The sequence below is a fragment of the Tenrec ecaudatus genome, chromosome 4 (assembly GCF_050624435.1).
Source record: "Tenrec ecaudatus isolate mTenEca1 chromosome 4, mTenEca1.hap1, whole genome shotgun sequence".
Lineage (NCBI taxonomy): Eukaryota > Metazoa > Chordata > Mammalia > Afrosoricida > Tenrecidae > Tenrec > Tenrec ecaudatus.
In genome coordinates this window covers 7,641,322-7,665,317 of record NC_134533.1, presented here as the reverse complement: position 1 = coordinate 7,665,317, position 23,996 = coordinate 7,641,322, and the positions used below count along the sequence as shown (strand labels likewise).

General features: G+C 60.8%; 3 protein-coding genes across 9 annotated transcripts; 2 read left to right on the top strand and 1 right to left on the bottom strand.

The window, feature by feature from the left end:
• Positions 1 to 615: 615 nt before the first annotated feature.
• Positions 616 to 2,009, top strand: FAM89B (family with sequence similarity 89 member B). Of its 2 annotated transcripts, none has more exons than XM_075545417.1 (2): positions 616 to 915; positions 1,238 to 2,009. In XM_075545417.1, exons 1-2 carry the CDS (start codon positions 616 to 618, stop codon positions 1,493 to 1,495), a joined length of 558 nt encoding a protein of 185 aa, XP_075401532.1. In that variant the 3' UTR covers positions 1,496 to 2,009. The 2 variants fall into 2 exon arrangements, with proteins under 2 accessions (XP_075401532.1, XP_075401533.1); XM_075545418.1 differs by having other exon boundaries at positions 1,228 to 2,009.
• Positions 2,010 to 4,138: 2,129 nt separating this feature from the next.
• On the top strand, positions 4,139 to 20,897 carry EHBP1L1 (EH domain binding protein 1 like 1). Of its 6 annotated transcripts, none has more exons than XM_075545411.1 (19): positions 4,139 to 4,496; positions 6,765 to 6,822; positions 6,955 to 7,050; positions 7,259 to 7,312; positions 7,408 to 7,586; positions 7,667 to 7,809; positions 8,994 to 9,062; positions 9,163 to 9,322; positions 9,469 to 11,281; positions 11,897 to 12,054; positions 12,155 to 12,203; positions 12,847 to 13,431; positions 17,979 to 18,048; positions 18,175 to 18,224; positions 18,323 to 18,446; positions 18,726 to 18,825; positions 19,895 to 19,968; positions 20,061 to 20,175; positions 20,286 to 20,897. In XM_075545411.1, the coding sequence occupies exons 1-19, from the start codon at positions 4,393 to 4,395 to the stop codon at positions 20,383 to 20,385; spliced, it is 4,101 nt and encodes a 1,366-aa protein (XP_075401526.1). In that variant the 5' UTR covers positions 4,139 to 4,392; the 3' UTR covers positions 20,386 to 20,897. The 6 variants fall into 6 exon arrangements, with proteins under 6 accessions (XP_075401526.1, XP_075401524.1, XP_075401523.1 ...); XM_075545409.1 differs by having other exon boundaries at positions 9,469 to 11,395; positions 18,326 to 18,446; XM_075545408.1 differs by having other exon boundaries at positions 9,469 to 11,395.
• Positions 20,898 to 20,901: 4 nt separating this feature from the next.
• Positions 20,902 to 23,494, bottom strand: KCNK7 (potassium two pore domain channel subfamily K member 7). The gene is made up of 3 exons (XM_075545414.1): positions 23,098 to 23,494; positions 21,491 to 21,889; positions 20,902 to 21,275 (listed from the first exon to the last, which is right to left on the bottom strand). Exons 1-3 carry the CDS (start codon positions 23,414 to 23,416, stop codon positions 21,052 to 21,054), a joined length of 942 nt encoding a protein of 313 aa, XP_075401529.1. The 5' UTR covers positions 23,417 to 23,494; the 3' UTR covers positions 20,902 to 21,051.
• Positions 23,495 to 23,996: the final 502 nt, after the last annotated feature.

Sequence of the window (23,996 nt, the reverse complement as noted above, 5' to 3'; positions counted from 1 at the left end):
AGGGAGCCCCAACTCAAAGTAGCCCCAAAGGACAAGAGGGGTGGGTTACCGACCTGGACTCCGACAGCAGCCACTCCCCACCGCCTCCCTAGCCATGCTGCAGCATTCATCTCTGCCCAACCCCGCAGCTTCCACTCTCGCTCCTGAGACCTGATCCCTTCATCTTGCCTCACCCCTCGCCTATCCCAAGCACTCTGACGCCGGTGACCGGAGGCTGTGGGTACCCAGTGCCATACCTGACCCCACTTCTAGATCTAATGGAAAGGAGCATCTTTCTTTCCTTGGGTCGTAATTGGGTAGAAAAGTTGGAAACTATGTAGAGAGGAACCAGAAGACAACGAGCCTTGCCCATCTTTTGGCCCCTAAACCGCCCCCTCTCCACCCCCTCTCCACTTTTAAGAACCCGGAAGCTCAGCTTTGTGTGAGGTGGTCCCACCGCAGTTGCCCTTTTAAGAGGGGATCCGCCCCTGCGGAGTGGGCGGGCAGGGGGCGGAGCCAGGGAGCTGGGGAAGGAACAAAGCGCGGCCTGCGGGCTCGGCGGGCGGGGCCGGGGCGGCGGGCCGGTGGGGGCCTAGCAGGGAAGGAGGCGGCATCGCTGCCCGCGCCGGCCGGGCCATGAATGGGCTGCCCTCGAGCGAGGCACCGGGCGGCGCGGGCTGCTCCCTGGCTGGGCTTCCGCCGCTGCCGCGCGGCCTCAGCGGCCTCCTGAACGCGAGCGGGGGCTCGTGGCGGGAGCTGGAGCGCGTCTACAGCCAGCGCAGCCGCATCCACGACGAGCTGAGTCGCGCCGCCCGTGCTCCCGACGGGCCCCGTCACGCCGCTGGCGCTGCCAACGCGGGCCCCGCCGCCGGCGCCCCCGGCCCCCGCCGCCCGGTCAACCTTGACTCCGCGTTAGCGGCGCTGCGCAAGGAGATGGTGAGTGGGTGGAGGGTGGAGCATGCCACGGGCTCAGGGTCCCAGAGGACTCGTGGACACGGTCACCACCATTCTCACAGTTGCCGTATATGTACGGCAGTAGTTCGCCTACAGTTAGCAGCTCCCTACGTTGACGACCCCCATTTCGTCCCGCTAGACGGTGGTCCCGTTAGACCTAAAAGTTTCCTGGTCACAAGAACTTGGGCTTAGGCACGTACGGGAAGATTGGCCAGGGCACCCCCTGGGCTGGCGTCCCGTGAGCATGGGGAAGGGCTGGGGGAGGCCTGGACCCCAACGCCAGCCCACCCTCAGTTGTCTGCAGGTGGGGCTGCGACAACTGGACATGTCCCTGCTGTGCCAGCTCTGGGGCCTATACGAGTCAATCCAGGACTACAAGCACCTGTGCCAAGACCTGTCCTCCTCCCTGCACTCAGACAGCTCCTACCCACCCGATGGGAGCCTCTCGGACGATGAGGAGCCCGACGCCAGCCTGCCCCCTGACCCACCACCCCTCACTGTCCCCCAGACACACAACGCCCGTGACCAGTGGCTGCAGGATGCCTTCCACATCAGTCTCTGAAGAGCTGGGGGACAGGTGGTGGATAGGACCGTTCCAATGGCTTTGAAACACACCTTTGGCCAGCAGACTGCACTGTCTGCCTGTCCCCTGTGCCACCCGATCTCACTGAAGGGCAAGGACTGTGCCCCTCAGCCAAAATGATCAATGCCCTTATGTCTTCGGTTAGCTGGCACCAGACTGCAACCTCTGCCTATAGTCCCAGGGGGCCCTCCACCTCTCCCATGTACACCCAGTTTGCCAAAGCCTGGTGGCAGGACCCGAAGCATCCAGTCCTCCCCTGGAAACTCTGCCATTGGGTGTGAGAATGCCCGCCTCCATTTCACCCTTTGCTGCTATTGGCAGCTGCTGGCTCAGGGGCACCCTGTCAGCTCACTGGGTTCCCGTGCCCTGAGTAAGGGCTCCAGGACCCATCCCTCCACCCTCCCATGGCCCGAAGGGTCAAAGCTCCATGCTGGATATTTAAGTTTAGGGGCTAGCCTCCTGGTGCATAGATAAAATAAATGCTCTCGGCTTATTTTGTTCTGACCGCCTGGTTCTCCACAAAAACCACCTCACTGCCCGTGTCTATTCCCATTCATAGTCACCCTATAGGATAGGGTTGAAGTGCCCCTGTGGGTTTTTGAGACAAACTGTGCTGGTAGAAAACTGCATCCTTCTGCAAAGCCCTTGGTGATACTGAGCTGCCCAACACATGACACCGCACTGGAGCGAGAATACGGCCAAGTTGGCAGGTGCGGGCCCACGTTCAGCCGGCAGGGTGCGCCCGGGACCTCAAGTGGACCAAAGACTTGGTGCTGCTGCGATGCGAATCCCTCCTCCTCCCCGGGCGGGCACCGATAGGCTCTGAGCTGGCAGAACTTGGCTGTGCCATCCACCGCCGGGTCACTGCGGACAAGCCATTACCCCTCACAGGTCGGCAGCCTCGAAGCCCAAACTGCCCCTTGCCCCCACCCACCCCCGCCCCCTTCCCGCTGGCTGGGAAGGAAGGGGAAGGAGCCGCCCATCTTGAGGAGTGAAACTTTCCACTCGAGTGAGGCCGGGTGGAGGCAGCACAGGAAATGGGTGGGCCACAGCGGGGCGGCCAAGGGGCCTCCTCCGCGGAGAGGGAAAGGCGCCACCTGGCAGGGCCTGGAAGCTGAGCCCCTGGGTAGGAGGAAAGGCGCCGCACCCGAGTCCTCACCAGGCTTCAGGGCTTCACCCCGGCGGTGGGGCGGCAAGGGGGATCCTAGAGACACCCCCCACCCACTCCACGGGAACTCTGCGTCCCGCCCCTCCCATCCCATGCCACCAGGGCCCGTTAGGTCGCTTGTTAGGTTTAGAACTCAGAGGAAACCGAGGGCTGCATCACTGAGATGGATCCAGACTTGGGTCAGGCCCAACCGGAAGACGCCTGCAGATTTGGGGCGACTCAGATCCCTCTGCACAGCGCACACGCGTGCACACATACTCAGATCCCTCTCTGCACAGCGCGTGTACACACACACACACACACACACACCCCCACCCCACCGCCCGCAAGGTCCTGAGATGGAGAGGAGTGCACTCGGGCCTCCCAGCAGCTCATCCCCACAACCCAGCTGCTGCCCCTTGCTCCTGGAGACACCGGCGGGCGCCCAGCTCAGACAGACCCGGTATTGTCTGTCAGGCTGGGAGCATTCACTCAGGCCGGTCCACTGGCAATCCGGCGGCAGCTAGCCAGGGGAGGGGACCCAATGACGCGGTGGCCGGGAGTTCCCTAACTCGGCCTGAGGCCTGAGCACTCATTACCTTCCGGGAGATAAGGACTGTGATCCAGGTGTGAAACGGCTGGCTGATGACTGCTGGTGGCTCACAGCTCCGGGCTGGCTTCCCAGGGGAGGAAATGTAAACAAGCAGGCTCACACACGCTTTCCTGCCCTTGATAACGGATTCCGTTTATTGCCCTTCACAAAATCTGTCAGGCCCAACACAAAATTCTTCCCGAGGTTTTGCCTTCATCATCTCAAGGACTCTGCAAACAACACAGGCCTCCCCGGGTGGCGTCCTGGTTGCACGTTGCGCTGCGATCCTCAAGGTTAACAGTTCAAAACCACTAGCCCTCTCTCTGGGAGAGAAAGGGCTTTGCACTCTAAAGAGTTAATAATAAGAAAAAAAGTTACTAAGTCTCAGAAAATCTTGCCCCGGACTCCTTGACCTAGAGGGTCGCTAAGTGCAGCATCTGCTCGATGGCAGGGCGCATGCCTTTTGAACGGACACAGCTGGCCCTGCTGTGGTGGACAGAATCTGACAGATGGGGAAAGCTACCCAGGTCCCAATCTCTGCTCCTTCCTGCTCTGGCTAAGATGCGTGATGGCAGTAGGGATGTGACCTCAGAGTTCAGGAAAGTGAGCTCCAGCTCCGGCGCAGATTCGCTTTGTGGCCCTGGGCAAGTCCCTTCCCCTTTCTGGGTCTGTTCCGCCAGCCTTGAAAGAGGGCCCTCCCGTAGTTGGGACCTCCCAGGGCAGCTCGAGAAGGGCGGCACCAGGTGCTGGCAGCCTCTCTCCGTGCGGTGCCCCCAAAGCGCCCCAGCGCCCTCAACCTCACCCCCAACTCCCGGTCGGAGCCAGAGGCCCCGGAAGCCGTGGCGCCCCGCCCCCGCCCGCGGCCGGCCCCCGCCCCGCCGGCGCCCCGCCCGCCTTCCGTCGGGGGTGCGGCTCCAGGAAACGGCGCGCTCGCCCGCTCTGCGCTCTCGCGGTCCGACGCGCGCCCTACCGGACCCCCGCGGCTCCGCAGACCCCCCGGCGGCTCCAGCCTCGACACTTCCACACGAACGGGCCGGCAGCTCGGAGAGCAGACCCGGGGGCAATGGGGACCCTGGCCGGGCCAGCGAGCGCGGGCCAGCAAGAGCCTTGGGATTGAGGAGCGGGTAGTGGGGGACCATGACCTCAGTGTGGAAGCGTCTGCAGCGGGTGGGCAAGCGGGCCGCCAAGTTCCACTTTGTGGCCTGTTACCACGAGCTCGTGGTGGAGTGCACCAAGAAATGGTGAGTAGGTGTGTGTGGTGGTGGTGGGGGGAGAAGCATGGGGGACCTTCGTGGGCCGGGGCTAGAGGACGATGCCCCAGCCTTTGGTCAGGGGGTATCCTCACCCCAACTTGCATCCTAGGTGCCAAGATTTAAAATGCTTTTGCAACTCATGGGGCCCGTAGTATGTGTGGGGGGCACTCTGACAGGATTGGGGGCTGAGGCCCAGCAGGCCCTCTAGTCTTGAGAATCCCCTTCAGTCCCTAGTTTCCCTAGACCTTGCAGGGAAGCAGCTGGCCCCAGCCAGCAGAGCAGCTCAGGGTGGCATCTGCAGGTAATCGGATAGGACAGGCCGCTTCCCGAACTTTTTGTCCACCTTAGGTCAAGCGTGCCTCACTTCCCCCTCCGTCCTGGCTTACTTGTTGAGCCAGAGGACACCCCCCTCTCCACCAGAGAGGGCCCTCTGAGGTTGGAAACCTCTGGAAATGCCCTTAAAAGGGGAAACTGAGTGCCAGAGGGTTGAGGAGGGAGGCGGGAGCCGCTTAAAGGGGCCGAGAGGCCCAAGAACATTGTGGGTCTTTTCGGAAGGGGCCTAGGGAGGGCAGGTGGCCAGATGTGTGGGGGTTGGGGTGGGGTGCAAGCCTGGCCCAGATTGCATAGGACCCACTGACATGCCCCTGCCGGCTGCCATCCACCCCTGCGTCACACCCTAAATATATGTGCTTGCTGGTGTCAGCTTCCCTTAGCAGGATTAGGGCCCAGCTGTGGGGGCCTCATCCGCCTGCCTGGCGGGGCTAAATTTAGGCTCCCAAGGGGAAGAGCCTGGCCAGCAAGAGCCCAGAGGGGCCCAGGGGAGGGGAGTGACCTCGAGGCCAGGGGTCCCTCTGGCATCTGCTACATCCCTACCTTTGCCCAAGCAGGGCCTGCCAGGGATTGGTCACTATTTGGAAAGGACTCAACGAGGTCAGAGCCTGGCTGGGGTCCCACAGTGCAGGGTCCCCTGAGACCTGGACCCTGGCTTCTGCCTCAGCATCCTGGGTGAGGCGGGGTGGGGTACGGTTTGGGGCACTCAGGTCCGGGAGAACAGGGCAGGGTCAACGGGGCTGAGTCACCGATGCCAGGCAGGGTTTCCAAGCTGCCCCTGCCCAGGTCTCAGCTCCCTGAGTCAGGCTGCAGGCCAGGCCCCACCCTCCCTGGTAACCCTTGGACACTTCCCCTTTCTGGGGAAGGCCCCATGGCTACCCTTGCTAGCCCGTGGGCCCCAGTTCAGGGTTGCAGAGGGGGGCCTGGTGCCTGGCTGGGCTGTGTGATTGTACCTGACCCCCAGCCTCACTCGGCTTTAGCCTCTTCAGGGGCTTCAGTCTCTGGGGGGCAGAAGGTGGGCCACCTGAGCATCCTGGTGAGGGGCTGCCCGTCTCTCATGGGCACCAGTGGGGCCCTCAGTCCTGGCCAGGCACCCAAGCTCAGGATCTGGGCTGGTCCCTGTTCTGGGACTTGCTGTTGCTCTTGCTTGGTGCCCGGTTCCTGTTCTGCTTAGATGTCTCTTCCTGGAAGACTTCTGTGATCTCCATGGGTGTCCCTGAGCCCCAGGCTGTCTGTCATCACCTCCCAGCTAAGCAGCAGCATGGACTCTGGGTTCTGAGGCTGGGGAGGGGGGAGTTGTTGAATGATAAGCCCACCTGCCACCCCCACCCTGATCCTGGCTTCATCCCTTCTACTTTATTTCCTCTTCTTACGGCAATGTACCCCCTGCCCCCACCTTCACCGGTACACCCTTGCTCCCTACTGGCAGCCGCCCCCAGCTCCAGGAGACCCCAGCATGAGTCAGGTGTGAGCTCCATGTGCTTTTGGCTAACTTTCTAATTGCGGGTCCTTTTTGAAGCCCCCGATAGGCGTGCTACCCTGCAGCCCCTCCAGTCTCCTGCCTGCTGCATCCCAGGACCTGGATCGGGCTGGGGGTGCGCCACTCCACCAACACGAGGAGCAGAGAGACTTTCTCTGAGTCTCTCCCTGGGTCTGTGTCTGTCTCTCAGGGTCTCTGTCCCTCATGCCTGCCACCAGCCCTAGCTGCTGGGGCCTTTGCCCTTCTGCGGGCCCCACCCAACTCAGCAGCTCCACCCTGTACCCTGTGGCCTGAGATAAAGTCCCTCCGTAGTCCTCTGGGGGAGGGGAGGCCTGGGCAGAAGGAAGACCCCCCCCCCCAAGAGCACTAGGGGAGGGAGAGGAGGAGTAGGGAGGCTAGGGGGCCTGACTGAGTACTCCCTCCATCTGTGCTCCCCCTCCCCCCAGGCAGCCAGATAAGCTGGTGGTGGTGTGGACTCGGCGGAACCGGCGCATCTGCTCCAAGGTGCGGGATGGTAACGGGTTTGTCAAGGGGGAAGGGGGAGCAGGGTCTTGGAGGGCGGTCGGGAGGAAGGTGGGGCAGAACACAGAACATGGGAAGGGCATCATGTGCGGCGGCTCAGTCTGCCCATTGTAGGCCCACAGCTGGCAGCCGGGCATCCAGAACCCATACCGGGGCACCGTGGTGTGGCTGGTGCCTGAGAACGTGGACATCTCGGTGACCCTCTACAGGGTGAGCAGGCGGGCAAACTCTCCCTGGGGGCTACAAGTAAACACCAAGAGACACCAAGCATGATGGGGAAGGGCGGCCTTCCTTGTGAATGGCCCGGAGGCTTTCCCATAGCAGCAGGTTGGAGGGCTGGGGTGCAGGGGGAGGGGGCTGCAGCACCCCAAGAATCAAATCGGGACAGATCCCCGCTCATCGGTGTCCCCTCACCCAGGACCCTCACGTGGAGCAGTACGAGGCCAAAGAGTGGACCTTTGTCATTGAGAATGTGAGTGGCCAGGGTAGGGGGCGGCGCTCAGGCAGGTCATAGGCTTCCTGCAGCAACTCCGACTCTCCCTCCCAATCCTTCCCCTTGGTTTCCAGGAGTCCAAAGGACAGCGGAAGGTGCTGGCCACGGCCGAAGTGGACCTGGCCCACCACGGGGGGCCTGTGCCCACCCAGGTCCCGCTGCGGCTGCGGTTGAAACCCAAGTCGGTGAAAGTGGTGCAAGCCGAGCTGAGTCTGACCCTCTCAGGGGTGCTAGTGCGGGAAGGCCGAGCCACGTGAGTGCCCCAGTCCACCCTGGCCCCAGTCCACTCCCGCCAACCCTAGCCCAGTCCTCACCTCTGACCTCTAACCTCAGGGACGATGACATGCAGAGTCTGGCGAGCCTCATGAGCGTGAAGCCTGCTGACGTGGGCAACTTGGAGGACTTTGCGGAGAGTGACGAGGAGGAGGGCAATGGCCCGGGGGCCCCTGAGGCCCGAGCCCGGGCCCCTCAGCCAGGTGAGTGGGACCCTACTTTGAGGCCCGGGGAGTGACTGGGTGGGGGTGGGGGGTTCATTACCAGCCAGGCAGTCCCAGCCTGCCTGGCAGCCTGATTGTCCAAACTTGTCCCCTCATCCGGTGGTGGCCCTGAGTCCTGAGCAGACTCCTTTGGGATGAAGTCTCAGGGCCACCTGTCAGAGGAAGCCGGTCTCCAACCACGGAAGGGCCAGCAGGTGCGATTATAGTAAAGTCTTAGAGGGCAAGGAAGACAGGAGAGAGTGTAAAATAAAGGGGTCAGACACCTTTTGTGGTAACATGCTCAACTCCGCCACTCCTCTTGATGGACCACGCAGAACTGGGAGAAGAGCGAGCGTTGTCTTTACTATCCTGGGACATTTATAGGTAGTCATAGGACATGCATATTCAGTAGTTACCTGCATCATGAGGTGGGTGGTACTTACATTAAGGTCCCTGAGCTCACAGGTGAGGAAACGGAATACCTTCATTGGGGGAAGGTATGGAGGGGGCAGGGGGTCACGTCAAAAGGATCATGTCTGCTCCTACAGGGAAACAGAAATCGACCATGTGCTCACTTTGAGGCAGCACAGCTGTGAGGGGAGAATCTGTGGGAACGATATTAAAGCAGAATCATGTGCTTGGACTTGCCCTCTAACTTACCGAAGTGGAATACGAGCTTTCCCTCTGTTATGAGTTAGGGAATCGAGTCCTTGTCCAATTCCCCTCAGTGTGAGTTTTCCACAGCCATCTAAGAGCCCTGGCCTTCTCGCCCCTGGGTGGGCGCTTGTCTGGGCCAGGCCCCTACCTGACCTGAAACAGGTAGGGCCGGATCCACAGAGGGACCTGTATGGAATCCAGGCCTGTGGCCCTCCCTTCCACCCGCCCTCACTCTGCCCTTACCTCTGTCCTCACCGCCTGCCCTGCCCTCTCCTCCCCACCTCAGTGGACTGGGGAGTGGCTGTCTCCCTCAACCTGCCCAGGCACTGGGTCAGGCTCTTTCTCTGTCTCTGTCTCTGTCTACCACGTGGTTCTCCTTTGCTCTGCGCTCTGCACCTGTCTGTGATTAGGCCGGCCAGGTGCCCCAAGGCCAGGCTGCTTTCCAGGTAGGCCAGCACTCCAGGGGGTGGGTCAGACCAGCAGGACCTTCCCTGGGGCTGACTCTGTCCCTCGCTGCCCCATCCCAGAACCCTCTCGGGAGCTGCAGACTCTCTGTGAGGAAGAGGAGGAGGGCAGAGGCAGGCCCCAGCAGCCAGGTGAGGCCCAGGCGGGAAATGATCAGGGGTGGGGTGGGGCTGGGCCTCAGTCTCAGGACCCAGGCTCCAATATCCACTTCCCACCTTCCTTCCTTCCCAGCTGCCAGCCCCTCTCATGCTAAGGACGCCAGCCCAGCCCCTGTGAGTCTGGCAGCACCCCCAACCAGGGCCTCCCGGAACCTGGGGTCAGAGGCATCTGTAAAGGGGGGCCGAGTGGGGCCTGAGGTCCCCTGGCCCCCGGGAACCCCACCGGAGATGAGGTGAGCATGGGCGTCCACCCCATGCTGTCATCAACCCACCTGTAGGAAGCTGTGCCTTACCTGGGCCCAGCCATCTGACGGGTGAGGGTGGGGCTAAGATAGGGCCCTGTGAGCACCCCCAACACCCTGCCTTGCTCTCTCCTCAGGTCTTCAAGTCAGCCAAGCCAGGATGTGGCCACTCCCACCCCAGCCCCCCGATTGCGGAAAGACCCTGATGCCTCCCAGCCCCCAGCCTGTCATGAGAAGAACGAGGCCCCTGAAGCCCCGGGGGCTGCCCCAGCTGGAATGGGTTCACCTGGGGAGCCCCAGATCTGGGCAAGACCTCAGGAAGGGACTGAGGCTCAGGGAGGCCAACTGGGCCCAGGCCTGGAGGTGGGAGGCTCCTGCGCCTCTCAGGGAGAGTTGAGGCCCAAGGCTGAGAAGGGGGGCTCTGGGGACAGGCCGGAGGCCAGGGGGGTGGAGGCTGAGCGGAGGTCGGGAGTCAGGGAGGAGGCCCCAAGGAGCCCCGCAGGCGGGGCTGGGGAGGCAGCAGTTAGCTCACTTGCTCCTCCAGTTGAAGCTGAGCAGGGGTCCCAGGGGAGGCATGTGGTCACTAAGGGACCAGAAGCCACTGGGGCAAAGGCAGAGGCAAGATTCAGGGGGCCTCCTGAGGCTCCTCCAAGGGGTGCTCAGGGAAGGCTGGGGGTCAGGAGCAGGGATGAGGCACCTCTAGGCCTGAGCCCACCCCTAGCAGGGCCTGTGGGGTGCTCCGGGTACCCTGGTGAGCTTCAGAAGCCCCTAGCCACTGCAGACCAGGAGTGCAAGGGCACAGAGGTGAAGGGCAGAGCCCCTGGTGTTGGGGGGACGGGCCTGGAGCAGGGCCCCTCTGTTGGAGCAGTGAGCGCCAGGCCCCAGGTGAGCCAAAGCCAGGGGACCCCACCAGCAGCTGCCCAAGGGACAGCGTCGACTGGGGCAGCCGGGATGCAGGTGTTGGGGACCCAAGAGACAGAGGGGGTGAGATCAAGGGGCCTGGGGCTAGGACCTGCTGGGAAGGCAGAGTCAGAGGTACTAGGGATGCAGAAGATAGGAGGGGGTGTTTCTGAGGTTCTGGGGGCAGATGCTAGGACAGCAGGCCCTGAGATGCTGGGAACCCAGGAGGTATCGGGGGCTTCAGGAGTACTGAGGATAGAATCTGAGACAGTACACTTTGAGATATTGGGGTCCCAGGAGACAGAGATGGAAGCTTCAGGGGCCCCAGGGGCAGAAGCCGGGAGGACGGAGGCTGAGATATTGGGGGCTCAGGAGATACCAACTAGGGATTCAGTGGTTGCGGGGACAGAGGCTAGAATCGCAGTATTGGAGATTTTGGGGGCCCAAGAAGTAGAGGTCAGAGGTCCAGGGATCCTGGGGATAGAGACTGGAACAGCAGAAGCTGACGTCTTGGGGACCCAGGAGGTAGCAGAGGAGGTTCCACGGGTTCCAGGGGATGAAGCTGCGGTAGCAGAACCTGAGCTGTTGGGGGCCCAGGAGGCAGGGACAGGGAGCTCAGAATTGCCAGAGACAAAAACTGTGACGGCAGGTGAGGAAGTCTTGGAGACCCAAGAGCTAAGAGTTTCAGATGCTGAGAAGGATAAAGCCGAGACTTTGGAGGTCCAGGAGGCAGAAACGGGGGTATCCGGGACTCTAGAAGCCAAACAGGCTCCCAGGACTCCAGTCCCCGATCACAAGGTTTTAGGGTCCCCCCAGAAAGCAGAGGCAGAGGGTCCAGGGACCCAAGAGACAGAGACCAACATTTTGAGAGCCCAGGTAGAGGCCAGGGCATGGGTGTTCTCAGAAGCTCAATCCGCGGCTGTGGGGACCCTGGAAGCAGAAGCTTTAGGGTCCCCAGAAAACAAAGCTAGGCTCTCTGAGGCCCGGAAAGCAGAGGTTCAGGTCCTGGAGGCCAAGAAGGCACTGGAAGCTGAAGGAAGCCCCGCAGAGGTCAGCATGGGGGAAGTGCAGGTGGCCAGTGGGGCAGGGGCTGGGGTGCCTAGGCCCTTGGGGGCTACCTCCCCAGAGGAGCTGGAAGAGGACAGGAGGCTGCCGGGCAGCCAGGTAGGGACGGGAGCCGCTTGAGGTCCAGTATGCTGCTTCCCACTAACTTGGGGCTGAGCGGGTGTTGGCTGTGCATGGACCCACCTGGTTGAGTTGGGGTGGGGGTGGGGGCTCTGCTTCAAGGAGCCCCCTCCCCTCTCAGGAGGCCCTGGCTCTCCCACCCCATCTTCCCTGGACCCTAATGGAGCTAGGGTCCTCCCCTCCCCCAAGCTGGTTTTCTGGGCTGACCCTGAGGTGTGGCTGCTGGTGATTCCTAATCTTGCCTTGGGGCAGGGGAGGCACTGACCCTTTTAGGGACCTTGGCAAATCCTCCTAGAACTGGGTATCCTTTTTGCCAGAGCACCGGGGCTGTCACCTTCGCCCGCCAGCAGTCCCCGAAAGCCCACCCCTGCTTTCCCCAGAGCTGGGGCTGTTGGCGCTAAGCCTGAGCTACCCAAGGGACAGCGAGGGTACACACACGGCCCAGGCACACAATCCCTGAGTCCACCCTCACATCCCCAGGGACCACCGGCGCTGGTCAGCTCTAGCCAGTCCCTGCTGGAGTGGTGTCAGGAAGTCACCGCCGGCTACCGCGGCATTCGAATAACCAACTTCACCACATCCTGGCGCAATGGGCTGGCTTTCTGTGCCATCCTGCACCGGTTCCACCCGGACAAGATGTGAGCTGCTGTGTCGGGGTGGGGGGAGCGAAGTGGGGAGTCTGCGGGGTGGGGCAGCATCCAGCCAGGCCCCTGACCCTGATTGGCACTTTCTCTGCAGTGACTATGCCTCCCTGGGGCCACTCAACATCAAAGAGAACAACAAAAAGGTGAGGATGCAGGGAGGGAAGAGGAAGGCAGGCAGGCAGGGCTCGGTGGCCAATACTTCCACTCCTTTTTCACTTTGAGACTTAGAGTTGTTTGTGATCCATAGATCTTAATATTCTCTCTCTCTCTCTGTTACTTTGTGAATCCTGGTGACTGTTTTTAGACTGTAATGCTTACAGGGAACAGAAAGTCCCATCTGAACCCCAGGGAGCGCTGGTGGTTTCCAACTGCATCCTTCACATCCTCCATTCGCTCTGACCCCACCCGGGGTCCCTGTGAGTTGGCATTAACTCACCAGCAGCGCGGTGGTTTTCACTTTGTGAATTAGGTGAAGGTTGACGATTCAGATAGTCAGTTTTCTCATCATCGACTTACCCACCCTCCCCAGGGCCGGCCCTGTTGGTTGTCCAGGGATTTTTATTTTGTGCGTCTTTGTTTTCCTGTCAAAGCTCATTCTTCCGAATTGGTCTTTCCAAGCAGAGGGTGTGCCGTTGCTAGGGAACCCCAGTCTGCCACTAGGCATTAAATGCCCCAACCGCTGGGTGAAGGCATGGCAAGGCAAAGTGGGGGCACCAGAGCCCTGCGTACCCTCTCAGCAGGGACGGGGCACCGTGTGGCTGACCCGTGGCCCACTCCTTCCCTTAGGCCTTCGATGGCTTCGCAGCCCTGGGCGTGTCGCGGCTGTTGGACCCCGCAGATATGGTGCTGCTCTCGGTGCCCGACAAGCTCATCGTCATGACCTATCTGTGCCAGATCCGCGCCTTCTGCACCGGCCAGGAGCTGCGGTTGGTGCAGCTGGAGGGCGGCGGCGGCGCGGGCACCTACCGCGTGGGCCTGCCCGAGGAGCTGGACCCTGGGGACCTGCCGCAGCGGCTGCGCAGCCACGGGGCCGAGGGGTCCAGGGAGCTGGCGAGCCACGGGGCCGGGGCAGGCCCCGAGGCGACCCCCAAGGACCGCAGCGTGGACGCCTCGCAGGAGGTGCGCCCAGCGGAGGGCCCCGGGGCCCGGCCACCTGCACCCCCAGCCGGGGGGCTGGTCAACGGGGCACTGGGCAGCAGCGGGGTGAAGCTGCGGCGGTCGTCCACGAACGGGGAGGCCGCGCCGGTGCCCCCACCACGCGCGCACGGCTCCTTCTCCCACGTGCGCGACGCCGACCTGCTGAAGAAGAGGCGCTCCCGGCGGCGGAACAGCAACTCGTTCTCCATAGAAGACCAGGAGGCTGGCTCGGTGGTGAGTCCCAGGGTGGTGGCAGGCGCTGAGGGCAGCGCCCAGCATGAACCTGCGCTGGCAGAGGCAGGGGCCAGGAGGGTGTAGGAGGCGGAGATGACAGTCCAGACGCCAGTCAGGACCCCAGGGCTGCAGGGTTCCCGCCCTGCTGCCCGCTTGGGCAGACATACGCCCTGGTAGCATGGCCTGGAGGCGTGCTGGGCTGCTGCTGCTGCTAGGCCTGGATTGAACCCTGGGCACGGGGGTGGGGGTGCTCAGAAGACGGTATACTGTTTTTAGAGGGGTTCTCTTCTGGCCCTGCTAGCAACCCAGGGCCAACCATCCCCCATGCCCCCTACCAGCTGGCTGCTCAGTTCCCCTCCACAGTGGCCCTAGAATGCCCTGGCTGGCTCTTTAACCCCAGATGCTGGAGACCAAGCTGCTTCCCTTCTGATAATGGGAGGTTTGGGGTGCTGCCCAGCCCCGGGGCGCTCCCCCCCCCCCGCAGATCTTGGGCCAGGGTTGATTTGGTATGTGAGAGAAACTGTATAGGAGGGAGTCCTGCTGCCCCTGTGGGTTTCCCAGGCTGTCACTCTGCGGGAGCAGGCAGCTTCAGCTTCGTCCAGGGTTGGGGGGTGGGGCAGCTGGTGAGTTCAAACTGCTGACCTGGCAGTTAACAGCCCCAGGTAGTTGTGTCCACGGCTCTTTAAATCTTAAAGAGGTGGTTCCCTCCTCCACCCCTTTGGGCCCAAGGCCCAGCTTCAGGTCCTGCTAAGCCAAGCTTTCTTCTTGACTTTTGCCCCACTGCAGAAATTTGACTCTTGGGGCTGGAGAGGGCGCATCCTTCTTGGCCACCCCATCCTCCACACCCTGTGTGTGCAGTGGGAGGTCTGGGCAGGGGGTGGTGCTTGTCTGCCTTAAAGAACTCCCCAAAACCTGGGGGCAGGGGGAAGGATGAGGTCAGCTACTAAAAAACTGGGGTGGGGCCGGACCCGTGCCAGGAGAAGGGCAGGGTGCTTCTGGGTGGCCCAGGAAGGCTTCCTAGAGGAGGGGCTGCCCAGAGGGCACAGAAAGAGGAATTTGGGTCCGGCAGGAGGAAGCTTGGCGTTCCATCAGCGCTGTGTTTGTAAGCTCCCTTGCTGCTAGCTAGGCTTTCTCTCCTCTCCTATCACCACCTGCCCAGCTCCGGGGCTGAGTGCTTTCTGCATGTCTAGCCTGTCCCCGTGACCCCTCACTGCCATCTCCTCCGAATGGCCCTTCCAGGAATCTTGCTTATCTCAGTTCACAGGTGGGAGCTTTGAGGCTCAGGGAGATGTTGGTGTTAGGTGCCAGCCAGTTAGTTCTGACCCGATCGCAATAAAACCTGCCCGGTCCTGCGCCGTCCTCACAATTGTTCTTAGGTTTGAGCCCGTTGGTGTAGCCACTGTGTCCGCCCATCTTGTCAGGCCTTCCTCCTTCCACTCGCTGCCCCTCTGCTTTACGTCCCGGGTGTCCTCCAGGGACTGGTCTCTCCTGACACGTCTGAAGTAGGGGAGATGAAGTCTCACCATCCTTGTCTCGAAACTGTACTTCTCCCAAGACAGACTGGTTTGTCCTTTTGACAGTTCGTGGTTTGGCCAATATTCTTAGCCAGCACTGTCATTCCGACTCAGCGATTCTTCTTCAGTCTTCCTTGTGTCCTGCCCAACTTTCACATGTGTGTGAGGTGATTGAACATTGCGAGGCTTGGCTCAGGTGCACCTCCATCTTCAGAGTAAGCTCCCTGCTTCTCACCCCCCTAGAGCGGTCTTGTGCAGCGGACTTGTTTACCCGGCGCAATGCAGAGATGACGAGGCAGGTAAAGGGCGTTCCTGCTGACAGGAGCCTGAGTCCTTCCAGTCTCGACCATTATGGGGCCCAGCACCCTTTGTCCGGCCGTGGGACCTGAGGCCAGTGGCTTCCCTTCCGTGTGCTCTCCCCCTGAAGACCCTGTGGAAGCCCTTCACGGGGTGTCTTTGAGTGTCTGAAAAAGGGAAGCTGCATATTCTCCTGGGGGCCCTTTGGGGGGCCCCAGACCCTAGGTTTTGGAGGGCTGAGATCTCTCCCTGTTTTGCGTGTGAGGACAGAGACCCGGTGGCCAGGCCCAGGACCAGACTTCGTATGTGACAGCCGTGGCCCCAGCCAGGCCCTTTGGCCCTCTGGCCCTGGGGCTCCTGATCTGTCCAGTGGGGGTGGTGATGAGTTCTTTCTCCCCGGGAGGGTGCTGGACCTGAGGCGCTGTGGATGACGAGTGCCCGGCGTGTGAACTCGCCATGTCCTTGTTGTCCTGTACCGGCAAGTCCATTCCCACCCAGAGCGACCCAGGGACTCGACAGGACAGAGTTCAAACACCCTGTGGGCTTCCAAGCCTGCACCTCTTTTAGTTTGGGGGTGGGGAGAACATTTTTATTCCCAGAGGGGCTTACGTTACGCCATGCATACTACTAGTTTTCAACAGAAAATGCGAAGCTGCACCAAGGACACATCAGCTAGGCACAGGGGAGAGGCAAACCGCTGCTACTGTTCCCGGAGGCACCAGGCGGCTACAAAGACGTACACAGACGATTACTAATGTGTTCAAAGCAGGGAGGAAGCGAGGCCTAAATATTTAGAAGGCTTGACAACAGTGTATCATCACGTAAAGAGCAGGAGAGAGCCTGCAAGTGGATATTTTTAAATTGTAACAGTGTTATTACCAACTAAGTCACATGTCTTGCTCGAGCCTGCAGTCTTAGTGGAAACAGGCTGTCCTGACTTTGTCCTGAGGGGCTGTCATGGGTTGGAACTGCTGACCTTTCAAGTTGCCTCTGTACCGCCAGACCACCTAGGCAGTATGTCAGTCCGCGTAGAGAAATAAATCCATAGAAACTCATCTGTGTAGAAGAGAAAGTTTTATATAAAGGGCAATTGTACATTAAGAAAGTATCCCAGCCCAGGCCAGATGAAGTCCATAAGTCCGATATTAGCCCATATGTCCGATACCAATCTACAAAGTCCTCTTCAGACCCACAAAACACATACAGTGACACTGAGGGCAGGACAATTACATGCCATTGGGTAGAAAGTCTTTGGATCCAGTGGCGTTGTAAGCATCCCAGTGCTGGCAGGGGTCTCCACGTGGCTGTATCAGGGTAGGTCCATATGGCTTCTCCTCAGGGATGTCTCACAGGGAGTCAGCCTTGTCAGTAGAGAGTCTAAGGGAGTGAGGAGAGAGAAGTCTCCTACCTCCAAGGAGGAAAAACAGGAGTCCCCAGATTCCTCAGGGGAAGGCCACACCCACACAGAGACCTTATTGGCTATGATCTGATTGATAAGACTGGGCTCCACCTCTTCACTCTGAATCCTCTCAAGTCCCAGATAGACACCAGATTGTGTAGCTACCACACGGTAATTGAGCGCATGGTCTGGGAGAATGTGCTGGGTCGGAGCTGGAATTGGCAACCCCGGAGGGCCTAGGACCAGGGGAGGCATCCGCAGATGAGAAGGTCCGGGAGGGAGAAATGGAGAGACGTGGGGGCATTTGGGGGAGGAGGCAGGACCGAGCTGGGTCGTGAAGGCCACGCTGGTGTCGGTCAGTTGGCCAACTCCAAACTGAGGAAGCTGTTGAGGGAACCGAAAGTCTGGCCTCGTGACCAGAGGGTGGTGTCCTGGTGTGGTTTGGAGGGTTAGGCAGGCAGCAGGCGTTGGCAGCTGGGCTGGGGGCTGAGGAGAGGGGTGGGGAGGTGTCCCCCAGGGAAGACCCCTCAGCTGTGGCTTATGGCTGGAGATAGCAGGCAAGGCCTGGCAACAGCTAGTGAGGAGATGTCCCTGTCCCTGACGGGAGAAGATGGCCTGAGCCTCAAACATCCAGGGCTGCCTCTCGGAGGGACATGGGGGTGGGAGGGAGGGAGGCCTTGAGTCCGCTCTGTTCCTCCTGAGACCTGCCTGAAGCTAGCAAAGAGGGCCAAACATTTGGGCTCTCCAGGGCAGAGGTTGGGGTGGGGGGTGCTGTAAGATAACCCACAAATGGGACCAGTGCAGCCCTTTCGGGTGCAAACTCCCAGGCCCATCCATCCTCTGAGCCAGCCCTGAGTGTTGTGTGACCTGTCTCAGCCACCCAGGGTGGGAATCCAGAAAGTGGGTGGGTGCCCCCTTTGGGCCAAGAGGTGGGGGTGCTGGCTGAGGAAGGCTTCAAGCCTGTTTAAGGTCACAGTCCTGGCCAACACAAGGTGATGACGGGCGTCAAGTGGTCTGAGGAGCCTCCTGAAAGTGGGACCCTTACAGCCCTTTGCTCCTGCTCCTGAGAGCAAGGCCAGGCTGTCAGGCCTTGGACAGTGCGGGGGGGGGGGGGGGGGGAGGGGGGAGGGAGGGAAGGGCGGCAAGGAGGAAGAAGTGACCCAGGCCCATGGGACCCAGAGGGTGGATTCAGGAGGCACTTTCCTGGAAGGGGGGGTGAAGGTGCTCTGGGTACAGCTGGGCTGGCGGGTCCAGGAGTGAAGACCCCCTCCTCCCTAGGTGTGTGAGGGTCCCAACAGCTCCTTCCCTGGGACCTCATCAGCCCCCTTCCTCCACAGGAATGCTCTGGCCCTGGCCCCAGCCCTACTCCTGAGCCAGTTCCAGCTTCCACCCCGCAGCCATCCCTTGGTGAGTAGCTTTGATGGGGGCGGGGGTGGGGGGGCCCAGCTCAACTCAGGCTGCTCACAGTCTGGGGCTGGGGATTCCTGGGGTGGGTGTGATGTGGGGGTACCTTAGCCACGTCTCTGTTTGTAGGTGGGAGCGCCTCATCAGAAGAGCCAAGCCCAGGGGAGGAGGCCGGGCCGGTAAGGGGGCTGAGGTGATGGTGGGGATGCATGTGTGGGTGCTGCCTGGGGGGGGGTCCTGGGATGAACCCCAACCTTTCCCCGGCCCCTCCCCGCAGCAGCGGTTCCAGGACACGAGTCAGTACGTTTGCGCCGAGCTGCAGGCCCTGGAGCAGGAGCAGCGGCAGATCGACGGACGGGCCGCTGAGGTGGAGACACAGCTGAGGAGCCTCATGGAGTCAGGTGTGGCAGGCCGGGGACCCCCAGCGCTGCCCAGCCCTGCAGTGCCTCCTAACCTCACAGGAGGAGGAGAGGGGAGGCCTCCAGCTGGGGTCCTCGTGCCCATTGGGCAGCTCGGCATGCTGAGGCCCTGAGCAGGGAACCAGCTTTCTGGATGCCCACAGCGCTTGGGTGCTGGCCACCAAGGGGCAAGCCCTCCCCCAAGCCCCACTGTCCAGCCCTGCTCCTGGCACAGGGCCGAGTACCCAACCTGGTGGCCTCCCCTCCCCCCGCCCTGCTCAGGTGCCAACAGGCTGCAGGAGGAGATGCTGATCCAGGAGTGGTTCACGCTGGTCAACAAGAAGAATGCGCTCATCCGGAGGCAGGACCAGCTGCAGCTGCTGTGAGTGCTGGCCCCTCCCAGGCCGGGCGGGGCCCTGCCCACAAGACAGGTCAGGCCCACGCTGGCCCTGCTCCTCACCACTCATCTAGATGAGGGCTGGCAAAATCCTAGGCCTCTTGGCATCCTTTGGCTAGATTTTTTTTTAATTGTTGAGCCATTTTATTACAAGGAGTCTCCACGTTACTACCAGCTCCGAAGACTCCATCGTCTAAGTGGGTTCTGACATATGGTTTTTTCCCCCCCATTTTATTATTGCCTTTTATTATGTTTATAAACCTGATTTTTGTCATTGGGTCAGGAGCATGATATATGACCTTGGTTATATTTGAATGTATATTAACAATGTTAATTTTTTAAAGCAAAAAATGAAACAGTGTTAAGTAAATGCTGTTGATGTTGGCTAACATACTTCATAAGAGGAATACATCATCTTTTTTTTTTTTCTAGTCCATTTAAGTAAAAAAACAAACCAAACTCAGTGAGGCCCTGTGTGCGTTTCTGAGACCGGAAATCTTTTCCGGAGTGGCTGGTGTGTTTTGACCCAAGGACCTTGCAGTTAAGCAACCCAAGAGTAACCGCCAAGCCTCCAGGGCTCTGAAACTGGTATTCTTCTTTCTGATGAGAAACAGACCCAGAGCACAAGGTAGCCGAGTCCCCGGTCTGGCCCGCCTCTCTACAGTAAGGGAAGCAGGCCCAGAGAGACCTCAGCTGGTCCCCCGAGTGAGGCCCATAATGATGGGCCACGTCATCGCTTTTATTGCCCTGCATGGAGGCAGTTTGGCATCCTGGACCATCGGTCAGAGTAATTTTTGTCTAATACTTGTCGATGGATAATGTTCATTCAAACATTTCTGCAAAACTGTTTACTTAGAAAAGAAGAGGCCACAATGGGTCATAACTGTTGGCACCCAATGGGAAGGGGAGTGTGTGAGCACCTGGCTGGGGGCTGGGTCAGTGGTGGAGCTCTTCCACCCCCACCCCACCCCCATTGTACTGGGGGAAGGCGGGGTGGGGTTCGAACACTCAGACTCCTTTCCCTAACCTGTCACCTCTCTCGTCCCCACCCCAGCATCGAGGAGCAGGACTTGGAGCGGAGGTTCGATCTGCTAAGCCGAGAACTGCGTGCCATGCTGGCCATCGAAGGTGGAGGAGGGGGCACAGGGCTGGAGGGGTGGGTGGTGGAGAGAGCGAGGCGCACCCCCTGCCCCCTGACACTCAGCCTCGTGGGCTCCCAGACTGTCTGAAAACGGCCGCGCAGAAGCACCGGGAGCAGCTCCTGCTGGAGGAGCTGGTGTCCCTGGTGAATCAACGCGACGAGCTGGTCCGGGACCTGGATCACAAGGAGCGGATGTGAGTGGGGCCCAGGCCGCACGGGCCGCTGGAGAGGGAGGGTGCTGGTGCCCCGCTCCCCTCCCAGTGCTTGGATGGGCGGGGCCCTGATGGGACCCGTTTTCTCCCAGCGCCCTGGAGGAGGACGAGCGCCTGGAGCGCGGGCTGGAGCAGCGGCGCCGCAAGCTGAGCCGGCAGCTGAGCCGGCGGGAGCGCTGCGCGCTGAGCTGAGCCCCGGGCCCCGAGGATGGGGGGTGGGGGGGCGGGGGGGGGGTCCCGCGGGCCGCTGTCGCCCTCCAGGGAGGCCGTGGGAAGAACCTCCCGCCACGCCGTCAGGTCCTATTTATTTGTCCGTGTGACCGTGTGGGTGTCTGCGTGTGTGTGCCCGCGTGCGGAGGCTGGGGGTCCCCAGGAGGGCCTCGCTGACCCCTCCTTGAAGGCAGGACCCGGCCGGCCAGCGCCGGGAGAGGACTGAGTCATGGACTGCCTGGCCACTTTATATTGTTCCCCGGAACAATAAAGTTCGAAGACACCAGCACCTGACATTTTCTCTCGGCAACTCGGGGGGGTCAGTGCACGGAGGAGGGTGGTGCGTAAAGCCGACAAGGTTGTCTCTGACCCTTCCCGGGGCTCCGAGGTTCCCTTGCCCCTCTGAGACTGGACGTAGGCTCAGGGACGAGGGAGACAGTGTTACCCGCCCTCCAGAAGCTCATTTCAAGAGACCAATAAACAATTGGAATTGTTGCCCCTTTTATTACTCTACTGGTATAAAATTCCCCAAGGCCTGCACGGCTGACCCTGCCTCCGTTTCCAGAAGCTCCCCCACCTGCTGAACATTGCACAGCCGCCCCCGCGCCTCCACCTTAAAGAAGCCAACCCAGCAGCCGCTGACAACTCTCAGCAAGCCGGAGCTCGCTCTGGGGCGGGGCCTGCGGGCGGCGCGGTGCCCGGCGACGACACTGTGCGCAGAGCCAGTTCGTCCTGCCCTACGATGCCACCTTGCTCCTCGGCGATTGGAGGGCTGCTGGGCATGAAGAAGCCCACAAGGGCACGAACCTGCGGCAGCTCCACGAAGGTCTCCACGGTCAGCAGCATGGCCAGGAGCCCCAGGAGCATGTAACCTGGAGAGGAAGGGTGGCTTGGGGCGGGCTAACACTCTGCACCTGCTTCTGGGCTCCAGGTGATGCTTACACTACAAGCATCCTGGGGGCGCGGTCCAGATGGTCTTACAACTACAACTCCCATACTGCCCTGGGGCAAGATCCCTTGGCCTCTGGCCTTCAGCCCCCAAATGTTTTATGGGAGCTGTAGTCCAGGCTCAGCTCCCCAGACTCACCTAGAAGAGCCAGCTGGCCAAGGTGGTGTATTACGGGATTCAGGTTGCGGCCGCGACCAGGCAGCAGTTCCTCAAACCCGACGGTGCTGAGCGAGTCGAAGCAGAAGTAGATTGCGCCCAGCAGGCTACCGTCGCCCTGTAGCTGCCATAGCAACAGCGCTGGCAGCAGTATGAAGATGCCACCCACCAGCAGGCCCAGCCCAGTAGCCTGCAGTAACGCAGCCCGGGCTGGCGCCAGCTGCCAGCATGCCGCTGCCCAGGCCCCGGCGCGGCGGAGCACCGGGAGCAGGTGATGGCGCAGCACGGCCACCATTGCCAGCGAGGCCGGTAGTCCCAGGGCCGCGTAGACCACACAGAAGACTTTGCCACCCCATGAGAGTGGGGCAGTATTGCCATAACCTGAAGAGGGGAGGGGAGGTGGGCATTTGAGTGGGTTGCCTGCAAGAGGTACCCACTCCACCCCACCTCGCCTCCTGTTGAAGGCTGCCCTCTGGTGGCCACAACACCAGTGCAGCCTACGCCCCTTTGTTCAGTTCAACTCTGGTCCCCTTCCCCAGGGAATCCCCATCAGCTCACTAAACCTTGCGCTGCCGCTTGCGCGTCCTTTTCCGGAAAATGAAGGGATTACAGGAGAGCATTCCTTCAGACTCAGCAGGAAAGCCATCCTGCCTTACTGCAAGATGCCTCAGCTCTGCCTCCTGTTCATCCATTCCCCAAAGGTGTCCTCCTGGGGCCTGGGCTTTGTGCTGGAATCTGAGTCTGCACCAAACCCCAAACCTATCACCATCGAGTCCCTTCTGATGGGCCGTGACCCGGTAGGGCAGAGTCGAACTGTCAAAGTTAACAAATCTTTACAGAAGCCGCTCGGAGAAGCTAGTCGGTTCAAACTGAACGCCCGGCCTAGCAGCTGAGCCCTGGAACGGGGTCACCGGTGCCCTTTGAGGGTGCCTAGGCCCTGCCTTTTGGTGGGAGGGACAAGCAGGAAGTCAGCCAGGGCAGTAAAGGGGTATAAGGCCGACAGCCTGAGAGCGGCACTGGAGACTGGGAAGGCATGTGCAAGAGTGGGAGAGCAGGGCATGCTGGGAGGTCTGCCAGGCCGGGTGTGCAGATATGAATCTGCTGGAGCCAGCTCTGGCAGGAGGGGAGTGGCAGGACCTGGGGCAGGCCCTGGTCCACTGCAGCCAAGGGTTGCTTTGCAGGGTTTCTCCCTCGGTGGAAAATAAGTTTCCTGGTTTTCCCGAAAGTGGATTCAAGCCACTGCCCTTTTGGTTCACAACTGAGCACTTTAACCGCTATGCCACCAGGGCCTCTCTTGTGCTCTCTGGCTACTTCCAGGCCATCCTATGTGGCCCCTGCCTCATTCCAGCCCTCTGGGGCCTGGGCCCCATGCCTGGGCCCCCAAAGCAGCCTGGGGATGGAGTGGGTGGCCACACCCCTCCTGGCAGCTGAAGCGGAGGCACCAGTTGGGGCACAATGACTGAGAAGCCCAAGCTGTGATGTCAGGCCTAACAGGGCCTGGGCTCTGGCTGGTCCTTGGGGGTTGGGAGAAGGGCTGTACCATCAGGGTCCCCAGGGAGCATTTGCCTCAGGAGTCCCCTCCTGCCTACCCGTGGTGGTGAGGATACCAGCGGTGAAGAGCAGGGCTGAAGGCAGGTCCCAGTTCTCGGCCTCTGAGCTGTTGCCCAGGCTGGAGACCCCATGAGTCTGGGCTGCCAGGACGGAGTCCAGCAGCCCCTCCAGGGTGTTGGGTGGCAGGCAGGCCCCAAACTCTGCCTGGAAGGTGGCCAGCTCAGTTCTCAGCTGGGCCTGGAGCTGGCGGGCTGGAGGCCCCTCTAGGGCTTGGAATACGGCCGCCCCAAGCCCCAGGGCCAGCAGGTGGCCCACAAGCAGGAGCCCGTATCGGGCCCAGGGCTTCAGACCCCCCATTTTATGCTGCCCCAAGTCTGGGTGCTGTGGGAGCTGGCGCCTCTCCGCAGACGTGTGGGAGGGGCCGGGGCTGGGAGGTGGGGCATGCAGCTGAGGAGGGGCTGAGGCTGCTGGGTAATTGGTGGAGGCAGCTCAGACTTGCAGGTAAAGCACTCCTAGTTTTGTGGGCAAAACGAAGCCCAACCCAAACTGACAGCCACTGAGTTGCTTCAGACTCATCTGGACCTTACAGGGCAGAGAACTGCCCGACGGGGTTTGGTTTCCAAGCTGCACATCTTTAGAGGCGGATCGCTACATCTTTCTCCTGCAGAGTGGCCGGTGGGTTTGAACCACTGACCTTTGACGTAGCAGGCAAGTTCTTCAGCTGGTGCATTCCCACGGATGCTTTTGGGGTTCTGAAAAACCAGTGTCATCGATTCGATTTCAACTCCTAGTTGTTCTGTAGGGCAGAGTAGAACCACCACTCAGTCCAAGGCTGTGCATTTTTCCTGGGAGCAGAAAGCCTCATGCTTCTTCCACGGAGCGCCTGGTGGTTTTGAACTGCCGACTTTGTGGTTAGCAACCTGTAATGCCACCAGGC

Bases quoted from the DNA above. Each gene is read 5' to 3' on its own strand.
- FAM89B (XM_075545417.1), top strand. From the start codon at position 616: ATGAATGGGCTGCCCTCGAGCGAGGCACCGGGCGGCGCGGGCTGCTCC. The intron at 916-1,237 runs GTGAGTGGGTGG...AGTTGTCTGCAG, and splicing joins CGGCGCTGCGCAAGGAGATG to GTGGGGCTGCGACAACTGGA.
- EHBP1L1 (XM_075545408.1), top strand. From the start codon at position 4,393: ATGACCTCAGTGTGGAAGCGTCTGCAGCGGGTGGGCAAGCGGGCCGCC. The intron at 9,323-9,468 runs GTGAGCATGGGC...CTCTCTCCTCAG, and splicing joins GGAACCCCACCGGAGATGAG to GTCTTCAAGTCAGCCAAGCC. The intron at 19,969-20,060 runs GTGGAGGAGGGG...GTGGGCTCCCAG, and splicing joins TGCCATGCTGGCCATCGAAG to ACTGTCTGAAAACGGCCGCG.
- KCNK7 (XM_075545414.1), bottom strand. From the start codon at position 23,416: ATGGGGGGTCTGAAGCCCTGGGCCCGATACGGGCTCCTGCTTGTGGGC. The intron at 21,890-23,097 runs GTAGGCAGGAGG...TCCCCTCTTCAG, and splicing joins TGGTATCCTCACCACCACGG to GTTATGGCAATACTGCCCCA. The intron at 21,276-21,490 runs GTGAGTCTGGGG...CTTCCTCTCCAG, and splicing joins TGGCCAGCTGGCTCTTCTAG to GTTACATGCTCCTGGGGCTC.